General features: G+C 37.4%; 1 protein-coding gene across 1 annotated transcript in view; it reads left to right on the top strand.

The window, feature by feature from the left end:
• Positions 1 to 1733: 1733 nt before the first annotated feature.
• Positions 1734 to 23596, top strand: part of LOC105061291 (beta-glucosidase 12-like) — a 39398-nt gene continuing 17535 nt past the window's right edge. Inside the window, exons 1-2 of the mRNA XM_073243322.1 lie at positions 1734 to 1982; positions 2192 to 2261. Coding sequence (XP_073099423.1) covers positions 1812 to 1982; positions 2192 to 2261 — 241 coding nt within the window. The 5' untranslated portion in view covers positions 1734 to 1811. The remainder of the gene's footprint in view (positions 1983 to 2191; positions 2262 to 23596) is intronic.

Genomic DNA, 23596 nt, shown 5'->3' with positions numbered 1-23596 from the left:
TCTTTATATATCATACAAAGACATGATATGTACACAGATTTAAGGTACTGTTGCTCTTCCTTCAAGCTATTCTTTGTCTCTCTTTTTTTTTTTTTTTTTTTTGGAGGGAAGGGGTAATAGGAGTCAATGAGGTCTCACAGGAAATTAGCAAGTCAAAGTCTATATTTTTTTGTATTACTAGCCTTCTTGACCAACCAATCTTTTGGCTTATTACCCTCTATGAATATATGGCTAACCTAAATATATACAATTTACCATATGTAAAGGAAGATAAAGATGAATCTAACATCTAATGTATAGACATACTTCCAAGAAATTTATACTCAAAAACTTATAATCAAACATCTTAGGAAATAGACAGATCTAAGATAAAGATATAGAAAAAAAATCTATCTATTTCAGATCATATACAGAAAAAATCTATACATCTCTGATATACAAACATATCTATAAACAAGAAAATATTATTTTCTACATGGCTATTAATGCTCAAGAAAACAAAAGGGACTCAATTATATATATATATATATATATATATATATATATATATATATATATATATATATATATATATATTTCAGATCATATACAGAAAAAATCTATACATCTCTGATATACAAACATATCTATAAACAAGAAAATATTATTTTCTACATGGCTATTAATGCTCAAGAAAACAAAAGGGACTCAATTATATATATATATATATATATATATATATATATATATATATATATATATATATATATATATATATATATATATATATAAGATCAAGATATGAAGAAAGCAAAAATAGAAAAATCAAATACATTATAAAATCAAGGAATCACCATGGTTAAAAAAAGAGGGAAGGAAGGAAACAATATGAGAATTTAAATCCCTTGCGGATACTTCTTTCCGAATGGCTGTTCACGAAAAGACACTTTTCTAAGTCTTCCATATGCTACTCATAAGAATTTGGCTAATACTTAATTAATCATTAGATAAAGAGATAAAATTATTTCAAAATTTTATCTTAAGATCGTCATATTGGGATGACTTAAGATATCCATCCTCAATGATAAATTTTTTATATAGAATCATTAAGTGCAATCAAATACAACGATCTTATCATCTTCTTCCAACTAAATCACTACGTACTAGAAACCACTATGAGAGTGTGGCATTTATTGAAAAATAATTGAATGGAACGGTGTGACCTTTATGCCCCTAATCTCTAATTTTTTTAATTATTATGTAGCAGGAGGTATTGAAAAATCAGTTGTTTTATGGCTCCAAAAGAGGGATGGTTTAATAAGGGGGCAGTTGTCATTCCTTGTTTAATTTATTTTAATTCAATACACAAGATGATAAGAACTTCAGAAGTCATGTTTTGCGTTCGCAATTCGTCATTTTATTATATTCTTCCTCCACCACTGTGCACTTTGACCGGCCATTATTCCACCAACCAAACCACGACGATGATAGACATCCAGACAATACGACGCACGTCTCGGATCGCCAAATACATCTTCCATCTGACATGTCACATGTGCAATCATGCAATGCCAGTTCACCAGAAAACGTCTCTGGTGTGCGATCCCTGTTAGCCAACTCATTTTTGTCCCCCCCACAATGGGTTCGGGTTGTAGCTATCGTGCCGGAGAAATGATTGATTTCCTTCCACGAACACTTCGCACAGCTTTGAAAGCTCTTCAATTTTTTTTGACCATCAGCACAAATCACGAGACAGAAGGTGCACTTTAAAACCCCTTGTATACCTTGGAGCGAGCGTCATCCGACTCGAGCTCCGCTCCTGCTCTGGGTAAATGGCTCTTCGTCCTCCTCCTCCCCCTTCCCTCCTCCTCCTCGCGTTATTCCTCTTGGCAATGTCCGGGTCACGTCAGGAAAGGGCACTGGCACGCGAGAGCGGCGCTGAGCTCAATAGGAGTGCCTTCCCTGACGAATTCATCTTCGGCGCCGGCTCCTCGGCTTACCAGGTCAAGCTCTTTGTCTTAGCTTTCTAAACCATATGGAATTCTCTGCATGAAATTGGTCCTTTCAGCGAGCAATTATCAACTCCTGATTCAGTTACCAAAAAAGCCATACATCTTCTCTCTGAATGATCTATATAATGTGTAAGGAGAGAACTTCCAGGTGTGCATTTTCTCATTGGTCGTTAATTTGTTCGGGCTCTTCATGCATGCAGTATGAAGGCGCCGCGAGGGAAGGTGGCAGAAGGCCGAGCATTTGGGATACCTTCACACACAAGCATCCAGGTCCCTGGTCTCTCTTTATTTTATCTCTTTCTCTCATTTGTTAATGATGCTTCTGCACATTGAAATTAAATGGGATTCCAGTATGGCCAAACTTCACGCCTAGGCGCGTCCAATCCTCATAGTCTACCGTCTTAATCCACGCGGAACACCAAAGTCATGCATGGCTATGCATGAAGTCGACCGTAGTTACTAATTATCCCTACCTCCAAGTAAAAGCTCTACGCTCCTTTTGATAAATGCAAGACTAGGACGTGCTTGAACTGACCAGTCTTACAGGTGAGCCAACATTTTATTGAAGCAACTAATTTGGATTGCGGTACATTGTGATTGAAAATTTAGCGTCATGATACATGGTACATTGGGATTTCTCTCACTAGGCACGCCTGTGTATTTTGCAATCAAAAATTCTATATACCAGTCTGTAATAATATATTTGTAGATATTCCTATTTGAACCACGTTGTCATGGTATGAATAGATTTTCTGTGTCTTTTAAAAAAATCTGAATTATCTCAGTTGCCGCAAATCTCCAATGAGTTAGTCAGCCGAAAGCCGAGATATTGCGCCTGATTGCTTGATGGCAGAAGACCTACAAAATCAAATCCACTTGCCTAAAATTGACCAACGGGAGATCCTCCGATGCTTTAGTCAGTCAGAGAAAGAGAACAGTTGAAAAGACCAAAGTACGAGAGCCCAAAAGTTTGTAATCAGAAAAATTTATCAAGTCCCCTGCCTACAATTTTATATAGGATGGAGAGTGCTATTACTATCCGTCCCATAGAATTCGGGACGTGGGTATTAATATTGCCCTTAGTGGATGGTTACCTTCTTAATTGCCATTAAGATCAAGTAATAGACAATCAATGGGAGGTTGTTATACCCATAAATCCTCGAATGTGGGGGATTAAGACCCGTGTTGAATAACTGTCTTTTAACCCCTATTTTCTCGAGATCAGAATATTCATGGAGAACCCAAGTGAATGTTCAATTAAACCATGACAGCGTATCGGACTTAGTCGACTTAAAATCAATTTAATTTTATTTCATCGATCGAATCTCGAGTTATATCATCGTCAGTTGAAACTAAGTCGGCTTTATCCATACGTTCAGTCGGTAGGGAGACAAGGATGAACTTTAATCGGATAAGCAATAAGGATTTATCCCAAAACTTGCCCCTCAACTTCTGAGTCCGATGTTGTAATGTGATCGGATGAAAGGAGTTAATTGATGCATGAATCCGAGTTGCTTCCTCCGACGAACTTCATTTATTATCATCTCGAAAAATGACATCTAACCATTCTATCGTTTCGTGAAGCGAGCAATCATTTTATTGTTTCGCAATATGTGTGACGGCTCCATCATCTCGTGGGACGTGTGCAATTAATACGATAGATTGCTCGAAACAGGCTTTCATAATGATTACGGAAGATCGTACAACAAAGTAACAATTCTTAAGCGATTCGAGTCAGCCATGTGTCAATCGATTATTTGCTCCATCGGTCTTCACGCGAATTCAGTCGATTTGGCAAGATCACAATGGTGGTCATCGAAGAGTCAAGAGAATAATTAGCTAGAATTGCAGCCACATGTCAGAATCTCTGATGATGGCGAGATTTTCTGTGTTGGTTGCAGCCGTCAGGTATGCCTATAAATAGGAGATCTTCTTTTCTTTATGTTTTCTTCTTGTCTCCTTATTTCCATCTCCAGTCTCCTTTTTTGCTCTAGTTCTCTCTGTTTCAACCCTAGTCGCATGTAGGGTTCATCTTCCTTGGGGCATTTTGAGCTTCGTCGTTGCCGGCTCCTTCATCGTCGTTAGTGGACTTTTGAGGTCAAATCTTTTTTTTCTTTCTTTTTTTTTTTGATTTCTTAGGATTTTTTTTAGGAATGGCTTCGTCTGGAAGAGAGTTTGGAGATGAGAATATTATAAAAGATTAAAGTTCTCGAACTCCGATTGTTTAGAGGGAGGCTGAGGATGTTCTTCGAGATGATCCCGAGTATGTTACATTTTCTCGATAGGACTGCCTTGGTCCTCATGAGTTGGATGATCAACCAACTACTGAGAATCCTTCTGGATCTCTTTATGAGAAGTTCGAGTAGTCTGAGACCGACGTTTAGCGACCAAGAGATCATTACCGAATTCTTAGTCGGTATATATTGTTGTTACCCAACAAAGATGGTCAAGTTGTCCGTCCTTCAGATGGCTATATTGCTGTCTATGAGAAGTTCCTTCGATCATATTTTTTGCATCTTTTTTTTGCTAATATCTTTGACTTGTATGATATAGTTCCTACTCAACTCGTCCATAATTCCATTAGGATTCTTTTTTCCTTTATCATTCTTTGCCACCTCCTTCATTTTGAGCCGAGGATCTCCCTTTTTTGTACTCTTTTTGTCTTGAAGAAATATTCCCAGGAAGGGGGATGGAGGTTCTTTAGTCCTCGGTATCATCATCAACTCATTACTGGGCTTTCCTCTTCCATATATGTGGGTGGAAGAATAAGTTCTTCTATATTGCCGCCAACCATCCATGGGATTTTAGTTGGATCTGGACTACTCCTAATCTTTCTCCGAACAAGAATGAAGTAGTCCTTAAAAAAGATCAGGAGCAGTATGATTTATTGTTTGGCATCTAAGTTTCCACTCAACGGGAGCTCTTCGACGAGCATCATTGTACAATGTTGGGATAAGCTCCGTCACCTCCTTGGGTAGATTTTGCTTTGAGAAGTTTCTGAGTCATTCTGTCAATTTTCTTTCCATCCGTGGATTAATTTTCTTCGTCAGCTTGTAGGTATGAAGATTTTGGCTGAATCTATCCGTCGTGCCATCAGGAAGAGGCCGGATTTTGGGCCTAGTGGTCCTTCTCAGGGACCATCAAAGAAACCTCAAGAAGGATCCTTTTCACAGATCCTGAGGAGCACACAGTCACCACTGCCATCCCAAATTCCTCCACCTGAGCAGACGTCTCCTCCACCATCGATGCCAGTAGTGTCTGTCGAGCAGGATGATGATGTCATCATCATCGATGAGGCTTCGATGAGGCCTACCAGCACAGTCCAAGCCCTGCTAGCACAAGATGAGTCGAATGTTGGCTGGGTGGCGACATGCGGAGATGCCGGCTGAGGGAAGGCCCCAATTGCCCCCACATTCACTGCTTAGCTCGGCCCTTCAGATTCTTCCAAAGAGGCATACATTATACTCGAAATACATATCAAGGCAACAATATGGCACTCCAAGATCATCAACTCATTGAAATGTTGATAAAAATGGTGATGCTTCCTGCTGACTGGGAAGAAAGAAAAGCCCGTGCAATTGAAGAAATCATATCGGACTCCTATGCATCATTGGTGTCTGTAAGTCTTACTGTCTATTTTCTTGATGTTTGATTATTATTTCTTCTATCGAAGTATTAACTTTGCAGGTTCTTTTTGTAGCTGGCACATGATGGGACCATTTTATTTGAGGGGTTGATCGCCTTCGGACGGCTTAACCATCAATCAAAAGATAAGGCCCATATTGCTAATGCTCGGGCTAAGATAGCTGAGAAACTTCTCCACATTGTTGAGGAGCAGGAGAAGAAATATTATAATAGAATTGCTTTACTAGAGACCGAGTTAGCTCCTTCTCGTGATAAAGTTGCCAACTTGGAGTCTTAACTGAAGAAAAATAATGAGCTGAATATATTGAAGGCCAACTTCAAGAAGGAGATGGAGCCGGCAAAAGCTGCCCTTGATGAGGAAAGAGGCAAAAGACAAGATGTCGAGAAGGCCACCCAAGTGGCGAATGAGAAGATGTTGGCGGTGAAAACTCGGGCATAGGAGGCAGTTTCTTGGGCACTGGCCGAGTTTCGGACATCCTAAGAGTTCAAGGATGAAGTCGTCAAGGGCTCGACCGTCACTTATCGAGTTGGTTTCGAAGATTGTAAAAGAAATCTTAGTCATCTTCAACCTAAGATGGACCTAAGCGGGTTGCAACCCGATGAGGCCCTTGATGAGAAAGAAGAAGAGGAGGAAGCGGGCGATTTGGAAGAACATCCTTGAGCTCTTTGTATTTTTGTTTTGTTGCTCGATCATATACAAACTTTTTTGAAATGAAAATGATCTTCCTTTCAAGTTTCTCTTACGTAATGCCTTCTTTTGTGGTTTGGATGAGTAGTAAATTTTAAGTATGATAGTCGGTAAAGAGTTATAGACAGCAACAAATAAGATTGACTTAGAAAATTTTTTCTAAGTCAACTAGTCAATTTTATAGAATATCTATTAGCCATCAGAATATATTCGGTGAGAGAGTTTCTCAAGTTTGTCTCGGATTGTTCGATTCTTTGTCAGTCAGACAAAAGCCAACTAATTATTTTTTGAATATTTTAATCCCCAAATTAGCTAATCGGGTGCTAGTCAAATAGCCTCCCCTCTTTTCTTATTTTATTTTATTTTTTCGTTAATCAGATGTTAGCCGAATAATATTTCGTCGGATATCAGCCGACGATATAATCATATGACCGGGTGTTAGTCAACCATATTATTTGGTAAATTTTCAAATAGATGAACTTGTCGGCACAGTATTGTAAGAAAGAATTTTTTTAATATATCTAAACCAAATAATCTTACTAATAATATATTCATAGATTCTTGACATTCCAGATTCAAAAAATTTCTGTGCCATCAAAGTTCATGATCTTATATGCCATCGAAATACTCCCAAAATTTTGTAGGGACCTTTCTAATTTGAAGATAATTTTTTTGCTCAGTCAGTTTGGAGACTTTAGCTCTTCTGGGGATGAGGTCTCCTATTTAAAAAATTTTGGGCTTGATCAGAAAGTTGTAATATCGAGCTATTCATTGTTGATATAATACCATCCTTAGTTGAGCTTGCCTCCAAGTTTTGTCGAGCAAATCCAAGTCAGTGTATCGTTTGTCTGAATTAGTCGACTTGTCATACTATTCTACTCGAGTTGATAGTAGGCCAACTTCCATCGAGGTTATAGCTTCTATCCGGAATGTCAGGTTGAAAGAAGTTTCTCCGATCGAGATCTGAGGAGTTGTTCGGAAGACCAAAGTATACTGTAGAGTTCACCAGCCCATTGACCTTTGGTCGATCCAATCTTGTCTTAAGGCCTTCTAATATCATTCTATTAGTCACCTCGGCTTCTCCATTAGATTGTGGATATCCAACCGACATAAGTTTATGAATGATATGATATTTTACATAAAATTTTTCGAATCTAGTACTATTAAATTATCGACCATTATCTGTGATAATTATTTGAGATAGACTAAATCGACAAATAATTGATTTCTATAGAAAGTCAATAGTTTTTCTTTCTATTATTTATGCCAGTGGCTCGGCTTCCACCCACTTATGAAATAGTCGATAGCAACGATAATGAATTTTCTTTGTCTATGGGCAGATAGAAATGGTACAAGTATAACGACTCCCCACTGGTCAAACGGTCAAGATGCTGAAATGGTCATGAGATGACTTGATAGAAGCCTCTGAATTTTGATGAATCTTTGATATTGATCACACTTTTGTATTAAGTTGGTAGCATCCTTTTACATAGTCGATTGACAATATCCTTATCGGAGTACTTTATAAGATAATGATCTACCCCCCAAGTGATTGCCATAAATACCTTCATACACTTCTCGAAGGGCATAGTCAGCCTTAGAAGGATGAAGATATTTGAGTAGGGGCAGAGATATCGATCTTCTGTAAAGTTGATTGTCGATTAGTACATACCGAGTTGCTAATCGCTTTATCTGATGTGCTTACACATGATTGATTGGCAAAGTCCTATCAATTAAATACTCGATGAATGGGTCGATCCAACTCGACTCATGATCGACCTGAATCTGATGAACTTCTTTTTCGGTGTTGATACTTAGGTTGTCAAGATGCTCAATAAAAATTTTTTCCAACTCACTGCAATCGAATATCATGAGTTGGGATAGAGAATCAGCTCAGACATTTTTCGAGCGAGGAATATGAAAAATCTTGAAGTAGTCAAAATTTGCTTGGAGAGATCGAAGTTTTTGAAGATTCCTTAGTAGGACTGGATCTCGGACTTCATATTTCCCTTGGGATTGTCCGACCACCAGTTGCAAGTCGATGAAGACTTTTAGTCATTTCACACTGAGGTCTTTGGTAATTCTCAGTCCAGCTATCAAGGCTTCATATTCAGCCTGATTGTTGGAGGCTTTGAAAGTAAACTGAAAGGCATACTCCGTAACCATCCTGTCAATGTTAGTTAAGATGAGGCCTGTCCCACAACCTTAAGCATTTGAGGCCTCGTCCACATGCAGAATCCATGCTGGTTCCAAGTTTCATCTTTGGATTGTTCTTCAATTTTGTCGTCAATTGCCCTTGTACATTCAACAACAAAATCGGCAAGTATCTGCACCTTCATCGAGGATCGAGGAGTGTAGGAAAGATCGAATTCATTGAGTTCAATCATCTATTTTGTCATTCTCCCTAAAGTGTTCGGTCGCTATAGCAGGATTCTCAAGGGGAGATCAATAAGACTTTTACCGAATGGATCTGAAAATAAGGGCGTAGTCGACATATAGTCGCTATAATCATAAAGATTATCTTTTCGATCCAAGAATATCTTGTCTCCGCTCCATGCAAAACACCACTTATGTAGCAGATGGGTTTTTGCACTTCGTCATCTTCTTAGACCAAGATCGAGCTTACGACTTTGAGAGATGTGGCCAAGTACATGAGCAGTTCATCATCTGTATTTGGCTTTGTTAAGAGAGAAGGAAAACTTAAATATAGCTTTAAGTCTTTAAAAGTTTTTTGGCATTCTTTTATCCAAGTAAAATCTTTCATCTGTTTGACAGTTTTGAATAACGAAAGGCATCACTCTGCCGATTTGGAAATGAATCAGCTGAGATGCAATGTACCCGACTAATTTTTGAATATCTCGCTTAGAAGTTGGTGGGCTTCATGTCTAAAATTGTCCTAACATTTTTGGAGTTGGCTTCAATGCCTCACCTTGTCACCATGAATCTGAGGAATTTTTTTGAAGTCATCTCAAAAGTGTACTTAGTTGGATTCAACTTCATTTGATGTCTCCTCAAGACGTCGAAAGCTTCCACTAGGTCATCGATATGGAGAGATGCTTCATCACTTTTTACAACATATCGTCAACGTATACCTCCATATTACAATCGATCTAGTTCTTAAAGACTTTATTGACCAGCTATTGATATGTTGCTCCAGTATTTTTGAGATCGAAGGGTATAATTTTGTAGCAATATAAATCCTTTTCGATAATAAACACCGTCTTCTCCTCATCTTCAGCCATCATCCAGATTTCATTATATCTGGAGAAGATATCCATAAAGCTTAGTAGTTGATAATCTGAGATAACATCGACTAATTGGTCGATTCTGGGTAATGAAAAACTGTCATTTAGACAAGCTTTGCTCAGGTCAGTATAATCGATATATTTTCTCCATTTGCATTAGCCTTTTTGACCATCACGATGTTCGCAAGCCAATCCGGATAGATCACTTCTTAGATGAAGTCGACAGACAGCTTGTCAACTTCTTCATTGATGGCCTTCTATCACTCAAGGATGAAACTTCTCTTCTTCTATCGCACTGGTCTACACTTGACGTTAACATTTAATTGATGGACGATTACTTCAGAAGAAATACCTGACATGTCAGAGGCTGACCAGGCAAAAATGTCAGCATTTTTTCATATGAAGGTCATAAGCTTTTTTCGAACATCATTGCTTAACAAGGATCCAACTTAGATGGTCTTAGTTGGATCCCCCTCTTTAAGGGATATCGAGACGAGCTGTTCTGCAGGTTCTCCTTGACTTTCTTCTTCTCTCTAGTCTAACCCGTCGATGGAAAGAGCTTCTATAGGCCTTTTCCCTTTAATCACATTTAGGTAGTATTGTCGGGCTAATTGTTGATCCCGTCACATTTTGCCAATCCCATTCCTCATCGAAAAGCATACGAGTAGATGGTATATTGAAATTACGGCCCGAAGTGTATTTAATCAGGTCGTTCCAATATAACATTATGGGCCGAAGGGACTCGGACTACGAGAAAGTTAAATTGCATGGTTGATTGCCGAGGTTGTTGTCCGACAGTAATAGAAAGTTTTATTTCTTCTTGTACTTTAACTGAATCATCCATAAATTTGATTAAGGGTATGTTGATTGATTTTAGTCGGTTAATAAAAAGTTGCATTCAGAAAAAAGCATTATACAATAATATGTCGGCAGAGCTTTCATTATCAACTAAACATCATTTTACATCATAGTTAGCTATTATCATGAAAACGACAATGGCATCATTATGAAGAGTTTGAACTTCTCTCAAGTCTTCCTCAGAAAAAATGATGGCATCATCTCCCCACTGACGTTTTGAGGAGCTTCTCGAGTCTCCTGCCCCCATGGTGTCGGTCCTTCAAAAATCATATTGATCACGCTCGCCATTGGCTGAGCATGAGTTTCTTTCTCGAGATATGGCTGAGGTTGAGGATTAGAAGGCAATTGTATAGATTGATCTCACAGATACTTTTTGAGGTATTCCCACCTAATTAAGACTTCTATCTCATCTTTCAGTTGAATGCACTATTCGGTATTGTGACCGTGGTCTCAATAGAGCTGACAATATCATTTTATGTTACGAGACGTCGACGGTGCTTTCATTGGCTAGGGTCGTCAGAGATAACTCTCCCCTTCTATCTCCATGAGAATCTGCACACGAGAAGTAGTAAGGGGGGGTATAGGAGTCATACCTGTTACTGAAGTTCTTCGACTTTAGACTTGATCGGTGAGGTAGAACCTTTCCCTCAACATGGGTTCCGCTTGGTCCTATTGAGGTTCCATTCTTCATCTTCTTCTGACCTTTATCTTCAGCTTGACACCGATCGTTAGCACCTTCCTCAGTGTAGATATATTTCTACTCACACTCGAGGAGTTCAGCATAAGTGCAGGGGAATCTTTTATCCAGGAAATAAGTAAACTTGGAATGTGGCAGCATTGAAGCATGCCACATACTCTCTTAAGGTTTCTCCATCTTGCTGCTTGATGGAGAATAGACTGTTGTGGCATCCTTCTACCGATGCTAAAGTGGGTCACGAACAACTACTCAAGTTGTTCAAAGGATCGATACTCTCTGGTTGAAGGCCAGAACACCAGGCTCGAGCAATTTTTTGGAGCATAATCGGAAAGGCCATGCAAAAACAATGTTGGAAGCCCCTTGTAACATCATGAGAGCTTTATAACTCTCAAGATGGTCGAGTGGGTTGGTGGAGCCATCATAGGGCTCCATCTATGGCATCTTGAATCGAGATAGAATCGACTCATCAAGAATTCATTGGAAGAATGGTGGACAAGTGTTGATTGCGAGGATGTCCAACAGATCTCAATTGTCGAGCTTGAGTGGATTGAGTCGATGGTCAATCTCTTTTAATTTGTGGTCGTAGTCATCCAGTTGTCGTAGAGAACCATCGAGATGCCGAGAGTAGTCGGGAGTGGAATCCTCTGCGGAGGAGCTGGAAGAAGAATGGGGTCTTTTCCCCTTCTTTAAAGTTCATCGGGGGGGAGGAAACCATCATTCTTCAAAATCGACATGTCGAGTATGCTAAGAATTGGCACGACATGAGTGCCAGAGAGGTTGAGAATTGGCATAGGGGGAGTGCCAAGATTATTGACAAGGAGAAGGAGGTCGCCAGCTGTGCCGTCATGGCACAGGCATCGGGTCCTCCGACCGCTACAGGGACAATTGATACTGTCGCTGCTCCACAGTCTACTGCAAATTGTGAACAGCTACTATTAGAGTCTTCACCTGTTGCTCCAGGGCAGCAAATTATTGCTAGTCCACTATGATCATGGGACATGAAGCACTGGACTCTGCAATGATCGCTGAAAGCGCACCACACCAGGATGAACATCGACTAGAACTAATTGAAGTATTTTGTGCCCTCATCTTGACCATGGTTCTTGCAAAAAAGTATTTCAAATATTTTTTCTTTGTTGGGATTTAGCACCTCAAATTCGACCCACAGCATTGAAATCCACAGTAGCAGAGTCCAGACGGAGGAGCCCATGTAGGCCAGATAGGGGCGTAGGCTCAGAGACACAGCCCATAGGAATGTAAGGCCTACAGGCATAGCCCATGAGTGCGCAAAGCCTATGGCGTGTAGTCTGGGGGGGCTGCAGCGTGCGGCCCAGGCCACTACAGCATATTGGCCCAGCACAAGCATGTAGGTGCACAGCCCAGCATGGGCACACAACCCAGAACATGCACGGGTGTGCACATGGCCTGTGAGTGGGAGTTTTAGCAGGATCCACCATGGACCACATGGGAAGTCACGATCCACGCAACCTCTGTGGACCTTCGCAGTCCAAGGGGCAAAAACACTATGTATGGTGCTTCTTTGTACGATCTAGCAACAAGTAAAGCTTGCAATTGCGATCAGATGGTAGACAAGAGTGCGTGGCATGACCGAGCAATTGATGTGCACAATCGGATGGCTCAGGTGGCTCTACGGGCATGATCGGATAGTTAAGAATGTTGTTGACTCTTGATGAAATTATGATTTCAATCCAGACTGAGTTTCGGACCTATAAAAGAGGTTTGAGAGGCTGTGGAGCAGAGAAGAAGCAGCTTGGCATGAGCGATTGCAGTTGAGGCATCAACAACTATCGAGAGTATCTTAGAATGGTCGTGGGAGTGACCGTAGGTGTAAGGACAGAGGCTGAGATATGATGTAGCAATTGAGAGCATCACAGATAGCATCTAAGGATATTGAGGATCCTGACTCGGCAGGCCTATGAGAGAGTCTTCTTAGGAGATTTTGTGAGAACTTTTGTGAGGATTGTGCTTCTTGTTGAGAGAAAAATTGGTGTATGAGAGTTGAAAGTCTGTGATCTCCTCCTGTACTTATTTTCTTCTCTCATAGTAAAGCTTGCGTGCCCCATGAAGGTAACTTTGGTGATGTGGATGATTCAGATCTAGAGAAAACAAGTATTCAAATTTATTAATAATTAATAGATAGCCAGCAAATCAAAGACTAAAGAAATGATTATACTAAAATTGAGAAATGACCATTGATGTGCATGCATGTTGATCTGTCCCTAGATCTAGATTCAGATCATAGACCATTGAGAAATCATCCAAGATTAGGGCATCAGATCACGATTAAAAGAATTCATATCTAATTAATAAAAAAATAAGAGAGTAACTCTCTACATTAATGATCTACTCAGAAATCTATTTAGAAGCAAGAGATCTCACAATACGCCGATTGTTGCTCCTTGAATTGATTTTGATGATTACAAAGCATTTGAGGGGGTTACTAATGATTTTGGCTTGAAAAAAGATTTATTATATTTTAGGGACAAAATCATAATTTTATCAAGTTCTGATTCGGAAGCCTCAAGAGCAAGAACACAAGATTTATAATCTATTGGAGATAATTTCAATATTTTTGGATGTATATTTTGAAAGAAAATCATATTTATATATTTGAGTCGACCCCATGAGTCGACTCATATCAAAAGGGGCCGAACGGCACGTTATTTTTAGCTGGCACATCCAATTGAGTCGACCCCATAAGTCGACCCCTGTGCATGAGTCGACCCTATGAGTCGACCTTTGTTGCTGTGCAAGCCAAAGATACAGAACTGTCAGTTTCTATTTTGCGCCATATGAGCTGACCCCATGAGTCGACCCTTGTGCATGAGTCGACCCTTATGAGTTGACCCCTGCAATGAAAAAACTCCACAACGGCTAGTTTTTAACTCATTTTGGCTACATTTAATGCCTATTTAATGTGCTCCAATGGCTCTATTTCAGTCCTGATTACTCTCCACCATTATTTGAAGTTATAAAAGGCACTTAAAGGAGGAAATTAATAAAATTTTGAAAAGATTTTTCAAGCATTTATTTCAACCCTAAGCAAGAGCCCTTTTAGATGCTAAAGAAACTTTTATTTCAAGTTCACCAACCCCTCAAGAGCTCATTCAAGTCTTCAACCACCTTGAAAAAAATCAAAAAAGCTTGCTTCTTTTTGTGTAAAGTGTATTTAAAGCTTTATTTGCTCATTAAAGGAGCTACATCTGTATTTTAGTGTGATTAACTGTTATACTCTATTTTTGAGTTGATTTTTTATTTTGGAAAAATTTCAAAATGTGAAAAGGTTGATCCAAATCTTGAATCGGATTGTATTGGGTTGGCTTATACCCGAAAAATAAGTATTCTAGCTTGAAATAGCTAGAGTCGGAGGTTCCGATGTTGTATTTGGGTTGAATACGATTTAGTTGATTTGAATTTCCAAGTAGGAGCTTGGGGAGTGAACGTAGGTGCAAGGTTGGCACCGAACCACTATAAATCTTTTTGTTTGTGTTGTGCTTACTTGCTCTCTTTTTAAATTTTCTTATCTTTTTACATTCTTGCATCCAACTTCTACACCTTGCATAAATTTTACTCTCCACATTTATCCTGCTCATTTTTAAATAATCCTCATAGTTGTAAGTTAATTTTTAAATTTTTAAAAATCTAATTCACCCCCCCTCTTGGGTTGCATAGCTGGACAACAAGTGGTATCAGAGCTCGATGCTCTAGCCCTACTTTGATTTAACCATCAAAGAGCTAAAGATCTATGGCAACTCAAGTTGGTGCTTCACTGGCCGAGAGGCAGTCCACCAACCGACTTTCATTTTTCAATGGGTCAAATTATACCTATTGAAAAGCTAGGATAAAAATTTTTATTCAAGCACTTGACTATGATATGTAGAGTATCATAGTAAATGGACTACATACACCCATTAAAATAATTGACGATGTGGAATCAACCAAATTCGAAAAAAAATGGGATGAGGTTGATAAGAAAATGGCTCAACTAAATGCTAAAGCCATGAACATTTTGTATTGTGCTCTAGATGCTAATGAATTTAATCGTATTTCAACATGCATGTCAGCTAAAAAATTATGGGATAGATTAAAAGTAACTCATGAAGGAACTAATCAAGTGAAGGAATCAAAAATCAACATGCTTGTGCATAAATATGAATTTTTTAAAATGGAGCATGATGAATCAATAACTGAGATGTTTACTCATTTTACTGATATTATTAATAGTCTAAAAAGTCTCAGTAAGTCTTATTCTAACAGTGATCTTGTAAGAAAGATTTTTAGATCTTTACCAAAGATTTGGGAGGCCAAAGTGACCGCAATTCAAGAAGCCAAAGATCTGAATATCTTACCCTTGAAAGAGCTTCTAGGATCACTGATGACTTACGAGCTAAGCATGAAACAACACCAAAAAGAAGATGTCAAAAAGAAGAGGATAATCATCCTCAAATCTACTGCTCAACCTGATGAAGAATCGATGATACAGAAAATGAAGAGCAGGATGAAGAAATGGCTCTCATTACTAGAAGATTTAAGAAGTTCTTGAAGAAAAGAAGACAAGAAATGAGAAAGAGGCCACCTACAAAAGGGAAACATAGCAAAGAGAAGGATAAGGAGCAACCCCTTATTTGTTATGAATACAAAAAATTGAGATACTTTAAGTCTGAATGCCCTCAACTGAAGAAGGATCTCCAGAAGTACAAGAAGAAGGCCATGATGGCTACATGGAGCGAAAGTGATGAGTCAAGTTTCGAAGAAAAGGACTCAAATGAACAAGCCAACTTGTGTCTTATGACACATGAAAATGAGGTAAATACTGAAACTCTTATTGACTTTACCTTTGAAGAACTTCATAAAATATTTTATGACCTAATTGATGAACTAAAGAAGCTAGCGGTAAAGAACAAAGAATTAAAATCAAAGAATCAATCTTTACTAAAAGAAAATGAGAATATTTTAAATAAAAAATCAATCCTGTCTCAAAAAAATCTGAACTTAAAAAATGAGATTGTCAAGTTAAAACCAATGGTTGAAAAAATCACTTTAAGTTCAAATAAACTTCACATGATACTTGACAATCAAAAGGCCATTTATGATAAAGTCGGTCTTGGATATAACCCTTTAAAAAAACAAAAATTTTTGAAAAATATCTTTGGAAACTCATCATACAACAAGTTTTCAAATATAACTTACTTTAAATGTGGTAGAATAGGATACAAATCCTATTCATATTTTTCTAACAAATCTGAAAATTTCAATGTAAAGAAAATATGGATTCCAAAAAGAACCATTATGACTAACCAAAAAGGATCCAAAAAAACTTGGGTACCTAAAGTCAAAACTTGATTCTTGTGTAAAGGTGTGTCTTGCATCCCAAGGAGCAAATCGGAGATGGTATCTTGATAGCGGGTGCTCAAGATACATGACTGGTGATGAATCCCAATTCATCATACTTGATGCTAAAAATGGAGGGATGGTCACCTTTGGAGATAATGGTAAAAGAAAGATCATCGGTATAGGTAACATTGGTATCACTCCCTCCAAGTATATTGAAAATATTTTATTAATAGATAATTTAAAATATAATTTATTAAGCATCAGTCAATTTTGTGATAAAGGATGCAAGTCATTTTTGAATCTTCAGTTTGTATTGTAACTAGTCCTATTAATGAAGGCATTAAATTTGTTGAGCATAAACATGGTAATGTTTATATGATAGATTTGAATGGTTTTTTCAAAATAAACATGCAATGCCTAGTAGCCTTGAATACCAAGATTAATGAGACTAGTTGGCTTTGACATCGTAGGTTTGCACATATTAGCATGTATTCACTCTCAAAACTTATTAAAAAAAAATTGGTTATCGACTTACCCAAATTGAATTTTGAAAAGGATAGAATTTGTGATGCATGCCAAATGGGTAAACAAACACGAGTCTCATTCAAATCTAAAAATATTATTTCAACTTTTAGGCCATTAGAACTATTATGCATGGATTTATTTGGACCTACTAGAACTACTAGTCTAGGTGAAAAACGATATGATTTTGTGATTATTGATATTTTTTCTCATTTTACATGGATCTTCTTCTTAGCACATAAGGATGAAACTTTTCATGTTTTCTCAAAATTTTATAAAAAAGTCACAAATGAAAAAGATTTTTCAATTCAAAATATTCGAAGTGATCATGGAACCAAATTTGAAAATCAAAATTTTGAAAAATTTTGTGATGAAAAAGGTATTGACCATAACTTTTCAGCACCTAAGACACTCCAACAAAATGGGATAGTAGAAAGAAAAAATAGAACTCTTGAAGAAATGATCCATACCATGCTATGTGAAATCAATCTTCCAAGATATTTTTGGGTGAAAGCAATTAACACGGCATGTTACATATTAAACCGTGCTTTAATTAGATCAATTTTAAAGAAAACCCCTTATGAGCTTTGGAAAGAAAGAAAACCAAACATTGTATATTTTCATATTTTTGGTTGTCGATGTTTTGTTTTGAACAATGGTAAAGAAAGACTAAAAAATTTGATGCTAAATCTGATGAAGTGATTTTTCTTGGTTACTCCTCTTCTAGCAAAGCTTTTAGAGTTTTCAACAAAAGAATTTTAATAGTAGAGGAGTCAATATATGTTATTTTTGATGAAACTAACGATCTTCCTTCAAGAAAGAATGAAGTATTGATGATGCAGATCCTCTTATAGAAGGGATGAAGGAGATCACTCTAAAAGACTCAACCATTCAAGATGATGAAGAACATGAAGACAAACAGGATGAGAAAGGTGAAGAACAACAAGAACAACCTCTAGGTACAAATGATCTACCCAAAAAATAGAGGTATGATCACAATCACCCAAAGGAACTATCATTGGTGATCCTACACATGATGTAAGAACTCGTTCTTCACTTAGAGATGCATTCAATCATTTTGCTTTTGTCTCTCGTCTTAAACCTAAAATCATAGATGAAGCTGAAAAAGATTATAATTGGATAAATGCAATGCAAGAAGAACTTAATCAATTTGAAAGAAATAATGTATAGACTTTAGTTTCAAGACCTAAAAATTATTCAATAATTGATACAAAATGGGTATACAGGAATAAATTGGATGAACATAGAAATGTGATAAGAAATAAAGCGAGATTAGTTGCAAAAGATTATAATCGAGAAGAAGGAATTGATTTTGATGAGACCTTTGCACCTGTTGCTAGATTAGAAGTAATTAGATTTCTATTTGCATATGCTTGCTTTATGAATTTTAAGTTATTCCAAATGGATATCAAAAGTACTTTTCTAAATGGATATATTGCTGAAAAAGTTTATGTAGAACAACCTCCAGATTTTGAAAATCATGCTTTTTCTAATCATGTTTTTAAATTAAACAAAGTATTATATAGTTTGAAACAAGCAGCTAGGGCTTGGTATGAAAGGCTAAGCAAATTTCTGCTTAATAATGATTTTTCAAGAAAAAATGTAGACACAACTCTTTTCATTAAAAAAAATCAAAATGATATATTAGTTATACAAATATATGTTGATGACATTATTTTTGGGTCTACTAATGAAACTCTTTGTCAAGATTTTGCTAAGCTCATGCAGGGGAGTTCGAGATGAGTATGATGGAAAAATTTACATTCTTCCTAAGACTCTAAATCAAACAAATAAAAGAAAGAATCTCCATCACCCAAAGCAAGTACATAAGAGAACTACTCAAAAGATTTGGAATGGAGAACTCCAAAGTAATTGGTACACCCATGAGCCCATCATGTAAGCTTGACAAGGATGAAGGAGGTAAAAATATAGACTTAAAATTTTATAGAGGTATGATTGGTTCTCTATTATATTTAATTGCTAGTAGACCAGATATTATGTTTAATGTTTGTCTTTGTGCTCGCTTTCAATCAAATCCGAAAGAATCTCACTTGAATGCAGTTAAAAGAATCCTTAGATATTTAAATGGTACACAAACTCTAGGACTATGGTATTCTAAGGACTCATCAATTGACTTGATAAGATATTCAGATGTCAATTTTGCTAAATGTAGATTAGATAGAAAAAGTACTAGTGAAACTTGCCAATTTTTTGGAGTTAACTTAATCTCTTGGTTTAGCAAGAAGCAAAACTCGATAGCACTGTCTACAGCCGAGGCCGAATATATTGCAGTCGGAAGTTGTTATGCTCAAATCTTGTGGATTAAGCAACAACTTGAAGACTTTGGCATCAAACTCAATGAAACTCCCATAAGATGTGATAACACCAGTGCTATAAATCTAACTAAAAAATTCAATTCAGCATTCTAGATGAAAACATATTGAAATTAGATATCATTTCATAAGAGAACATGTCTAAAATAAAGATATAATTTTTGATTATGTTTGTACTGAAAAATAATTGACTGACATCTTTATCAAGGTTTTAAGTGAAGATAGATTTTGTGAAATTAGGAGAGAACTAGAAATCTTTGATCCATCAACTTAAGTATCTCTCTAATTCCAAATTCTTAATGCCAAAAATTCATTGAACCAAATCTATTGAGCTCAATTCTCATTTTTCTTAAGAGCTCAAAAGTTCAAAACTATCATTCACATGATCAATATTTGGGCAAACATCCTTCTCTAAGAGTTTCAATTTTTTTTGAAATTGTCCCATCATTCTTTTGAATTTTTCTGTGCCATGAGTCGACCCCCAGGGTCGACCCTAGGATAAACTTGTAATTTTTGTCAAAACCCTTCGGACACTCTCTTCTTATTGGAAATTTTTTCTTGAGCCGACTCAGCCCTTCGTCTTCTTCCTCCCACCGAACTAAAAGCTCTCCATCTCTTCTCCCTCAAACCAAAGATTTCTCTCAAATATCTCCTCCCATCGATTTTCACTCTTCAAATCGCCCGTTTAGGAACTAAGTTCCTCTCCTCTTTTTTCTTCATTTGGGGCAGTTCGAGCTTGTCTTAGAATCATCCCCTATTCTTCAAACCAGTGATTTAACTCTTCAAATCCTTACCTTTTTCCTTCCAAAATTCTTTCTTCTCTGCCTCACATTTAGTCTCCTAAGCTCCTTTCAAGTCTCTCTTGACCAAATGGCTCCCAAAATGAAGCTTCCACAGAGGAGAAAATCCATTCGCAGGTTGGAAGAGAGTGTGCGCAGAAAGAGATTAGCAGTCGAGCCCTCTCCTGCTCCAGGTCCTGCTTCAGCTTCCACTCAGTCTCCAATCAGCCCAAGCAAGATACCTCTCTCTGACTAAAAAATGAAACCTGAAAAAAATATTGATTTCAAATTTTTAAAAAAAGAAGGGTTCACTATTGGATCGAAGATTAAGAATCAAGGATGAAAATTTTACTACTTTTTAAAGGAAAACATTTATGTCGATCTAGTCAGAAAATTTTACTTAAATTTGAGCTATTGTAATGGAACAGTAAAATCTACAGTAAAAGGTGTTGATATTATTCTTGATCCAGTACATTTGGGATAGATACTGTATTTGCCTTGTGAAGGCTATACCAATATGGAGCTCCCTATTAAAGAAGAAGGAATTAATGTTATCTTAAGGAGAACTTATACTGGAAGTTTAAATAAATTGGAAGCAAAAATTCTTTCTGTTGAGATGAGGCTGTTACATCACTTGGTAACCAAACTATTTGTCCCTAGGAGTGGTAGACACGACCTTCTATCTGGTAGAAATATTTGCATTATGTACCATGTGATCATATAGACCCCCCTGAACCTTTCCGCATTGATGTTTGAGGCCATGAGAGAGACCCTAAACAGGTCCAAGGCTCATTTGCCTTTTGGTATAGCATTCACCTTAGTTTTTAGGAGGTTCGGAGTCAATTTTGAGGGGGAGGCAGTTGCTAGACTATCCCATTCTGACACCATCAACCGCCACACACTACATCGCATAAGTTTTTCTAAGACTGATGGCGGTTGGACAAAGAGTGTTAAGGAGAGAGCAGAGGATAGAGCAGAGGAGGAGGGACCGTTGTCACCTCTTCGTGATCACAGAGCATCCCCAGATATTCAGTTCATATCTGATCACGAGGCTGGTCCTTCAGAGTCTGTGAGGAGGCATGCTTCGTTTCCACAGTCAGAGAGTAGGACACATCCTTCAGAGTTCAGACTAGTAGATGATCAAATTGAGATGATGTCCCAGCATGTAGCCTCCATTCTATCTCAGCAGTTTGCCACTTCAGTATTTGCACAGAGATCGACATCCCAAGATAACTCAGATCAGACTTTGATCCCTCATATTTCTACTATTTTTCAGATGCTCACTATTCAGTCGGTACGTATTGAGCAGCTTGAGGGATATATTTTGAGATTGACAGGCAGAGTATTAGACTTGCAGGGGCAAGTATTAGCTTTAGCCCATCCCCAGCCGCATGAGGACATCACAGAGGTCTCAGACCTATCTGCAGAGGTGGCTAGACTTCGAGGAGTTTTAGAGAGTGGCTTTGACTTCTTGAGGAGAGAGATCAGAGGCTCCAGTGAGAATGCTTCTACTCAGTTCAGTGCCCTGATGCAATCTGTATCGAGAGCCTTGGATCTTTTGGACACCATCAGACTTTTTCTTATGGCACAGTTCGTAGCTTCTCAGGCTCCAAGATCCTCTCACCCTTCTACTCGTGCTGGTACCTCTACCCGTGGTCGAGGTAGACGTGGTCGAGGTCGTGCTCGTGGACTTGATCCTACATCTCCTCACCTTATCTATGATTCTTCAGATTCTAATCCCTCTAGCCATGACATCTATTATATCTAGATTAGTTTGTCTTTTATGTCTAGGATCTATCTTATGGGCCTTGTATTTGTTGGCTAATTAACTCTTGGATAGTTTATATCCATGACTTTTATATTTTGAGTTGACTCATGTGTATTGGGACACCTTTTGTATTCAGTCACCTTTTGTAATATATATATATATATATATGTGTGTGTGTGTATGTGTGTGTGATTTGACTTTCAATGAATGTCTATGAATGTGATCAAATTAAATTATTTTAATTATGAGATATGAAAAATAACTCATATTAGTGCTGAGAAATACTATGAATTGCAACATCTTCTAGATGAGCAAATTGATATATCCTTGATGTTTGCTATGTTGAGGGGGAGTAGAGAAATAAGCAATCAAAGAAGGGGGCTAAAGAAGTAAAATATGGTATCAAAAAGGGGAAGTAAAGAAAATATGTCCTTTTTGTTATCTTTCTTTTCTTTTCTCTATCCTTAAAATCCTTTAAGATCTTAATTGATGCTATCAAAAAGGGAGAGTAAAGAAAATTTATCCTTTCAAGATTCCTTAAAAGGAGGAGTAGAGAATCTTAATTGATGCTGTTAAAAAGAAAGAGTAGAGAATCAAAATTGAGATTGAGCAATAAGCAGTAAAGAAATGAACAATACGCAAAATTGTTAAGCAAATGTGTCAAAGAACCAAACTTATCAGCTAATTTTAATTTAATTTTCAAAGTAAATGAACTTATAAACAAATTTTAAATTGATCTTCAAACTACTTATGATGCATTTCATTCAAATACTTGGTTATGATATTGAAGTGATGTATCTTCATAAATTTGAAATTCATGTTCAATGCTTTATATATGCTTTTGCTCAAGTACTTTGTCATCATCAAAAAAGGGGAGATTGTTGCTCTTTGAATTGATTTTGATAATTCAAAGTATTTGAGGGGGTTACTAATGATTTTGGCTTGAAAAAAGATTTCTTGTATTTCAGGGATAAAATCATAATTTTATCAAGTTCTGATTCGGAAGCCTCAAAAGCAAGAACACAAGATTTGTAATCTATTGGAGGTAATTTTAATATTTTTGGATATGTATTTTGAAAAAAAAATCATGTTTATATATTTGAGTCGACCCCATGAGTCGACTCATGTCAAAAGAGACTAAACGGCACGCTATTTTTAGCTGGCACACCCAATTGAGTCGACCCCATGAGTCAACCCTTGTGCATAAGTTGACCCTATGAGTCGACCTCTGTTGCTATGCAAGCCAAAGATACAGAACTGCCAGTTTCTGTTCTGCACCATATGAGCTGACCCCATGAGTCGATCCCTGTGCATGAGTCGACCCCTGTGCATGAGTCGACCCTATGAGTCGACCTCTGCGACGAAAAAACTCTGCAACGACTAGTTTTCAACTCATTTTGGCTGCATTTAATGTCCATTTAATGTGCTCCAACGGCTCTATTTCAGCCCAGATTACTCTCCACCATTATTTGAAGTTATAAAAGGCACTTAAAGAAGGAAATCAATAAGGTTTTGAAAAAGTTCTTCAAGCATTCATTTCAACCCTAAGCAAGAGTCCTCTTAGAAGTTAAAGAAGCTTGTATTTTAAGTTCACCAACCCCTCAAGAGCTCATTCAAGTCTTCAACCACCTTGAGAGAAATTAGAAAAGCTTGCTTCTCTATGTGTAAAGTCTATTTAAAGCTTTATTTGCTTA

Source organism: Elaeis guineensis, chromosome 1, assembly GCF_000442705.2.
Source record: "Elaeis guineensis isolate ETL-2024a chromosome 1, EG11, whole genome shotgun sequence".
NCBI lineage: Eukaryota > Viridiplantae > Streptophyta > Magnoliopsida > Arecales > Arecaceae > Elaeis > Elaeis guineensis.
This window is presented reverse-complemented; position numbering and strand designations above follow the sequence as displayed.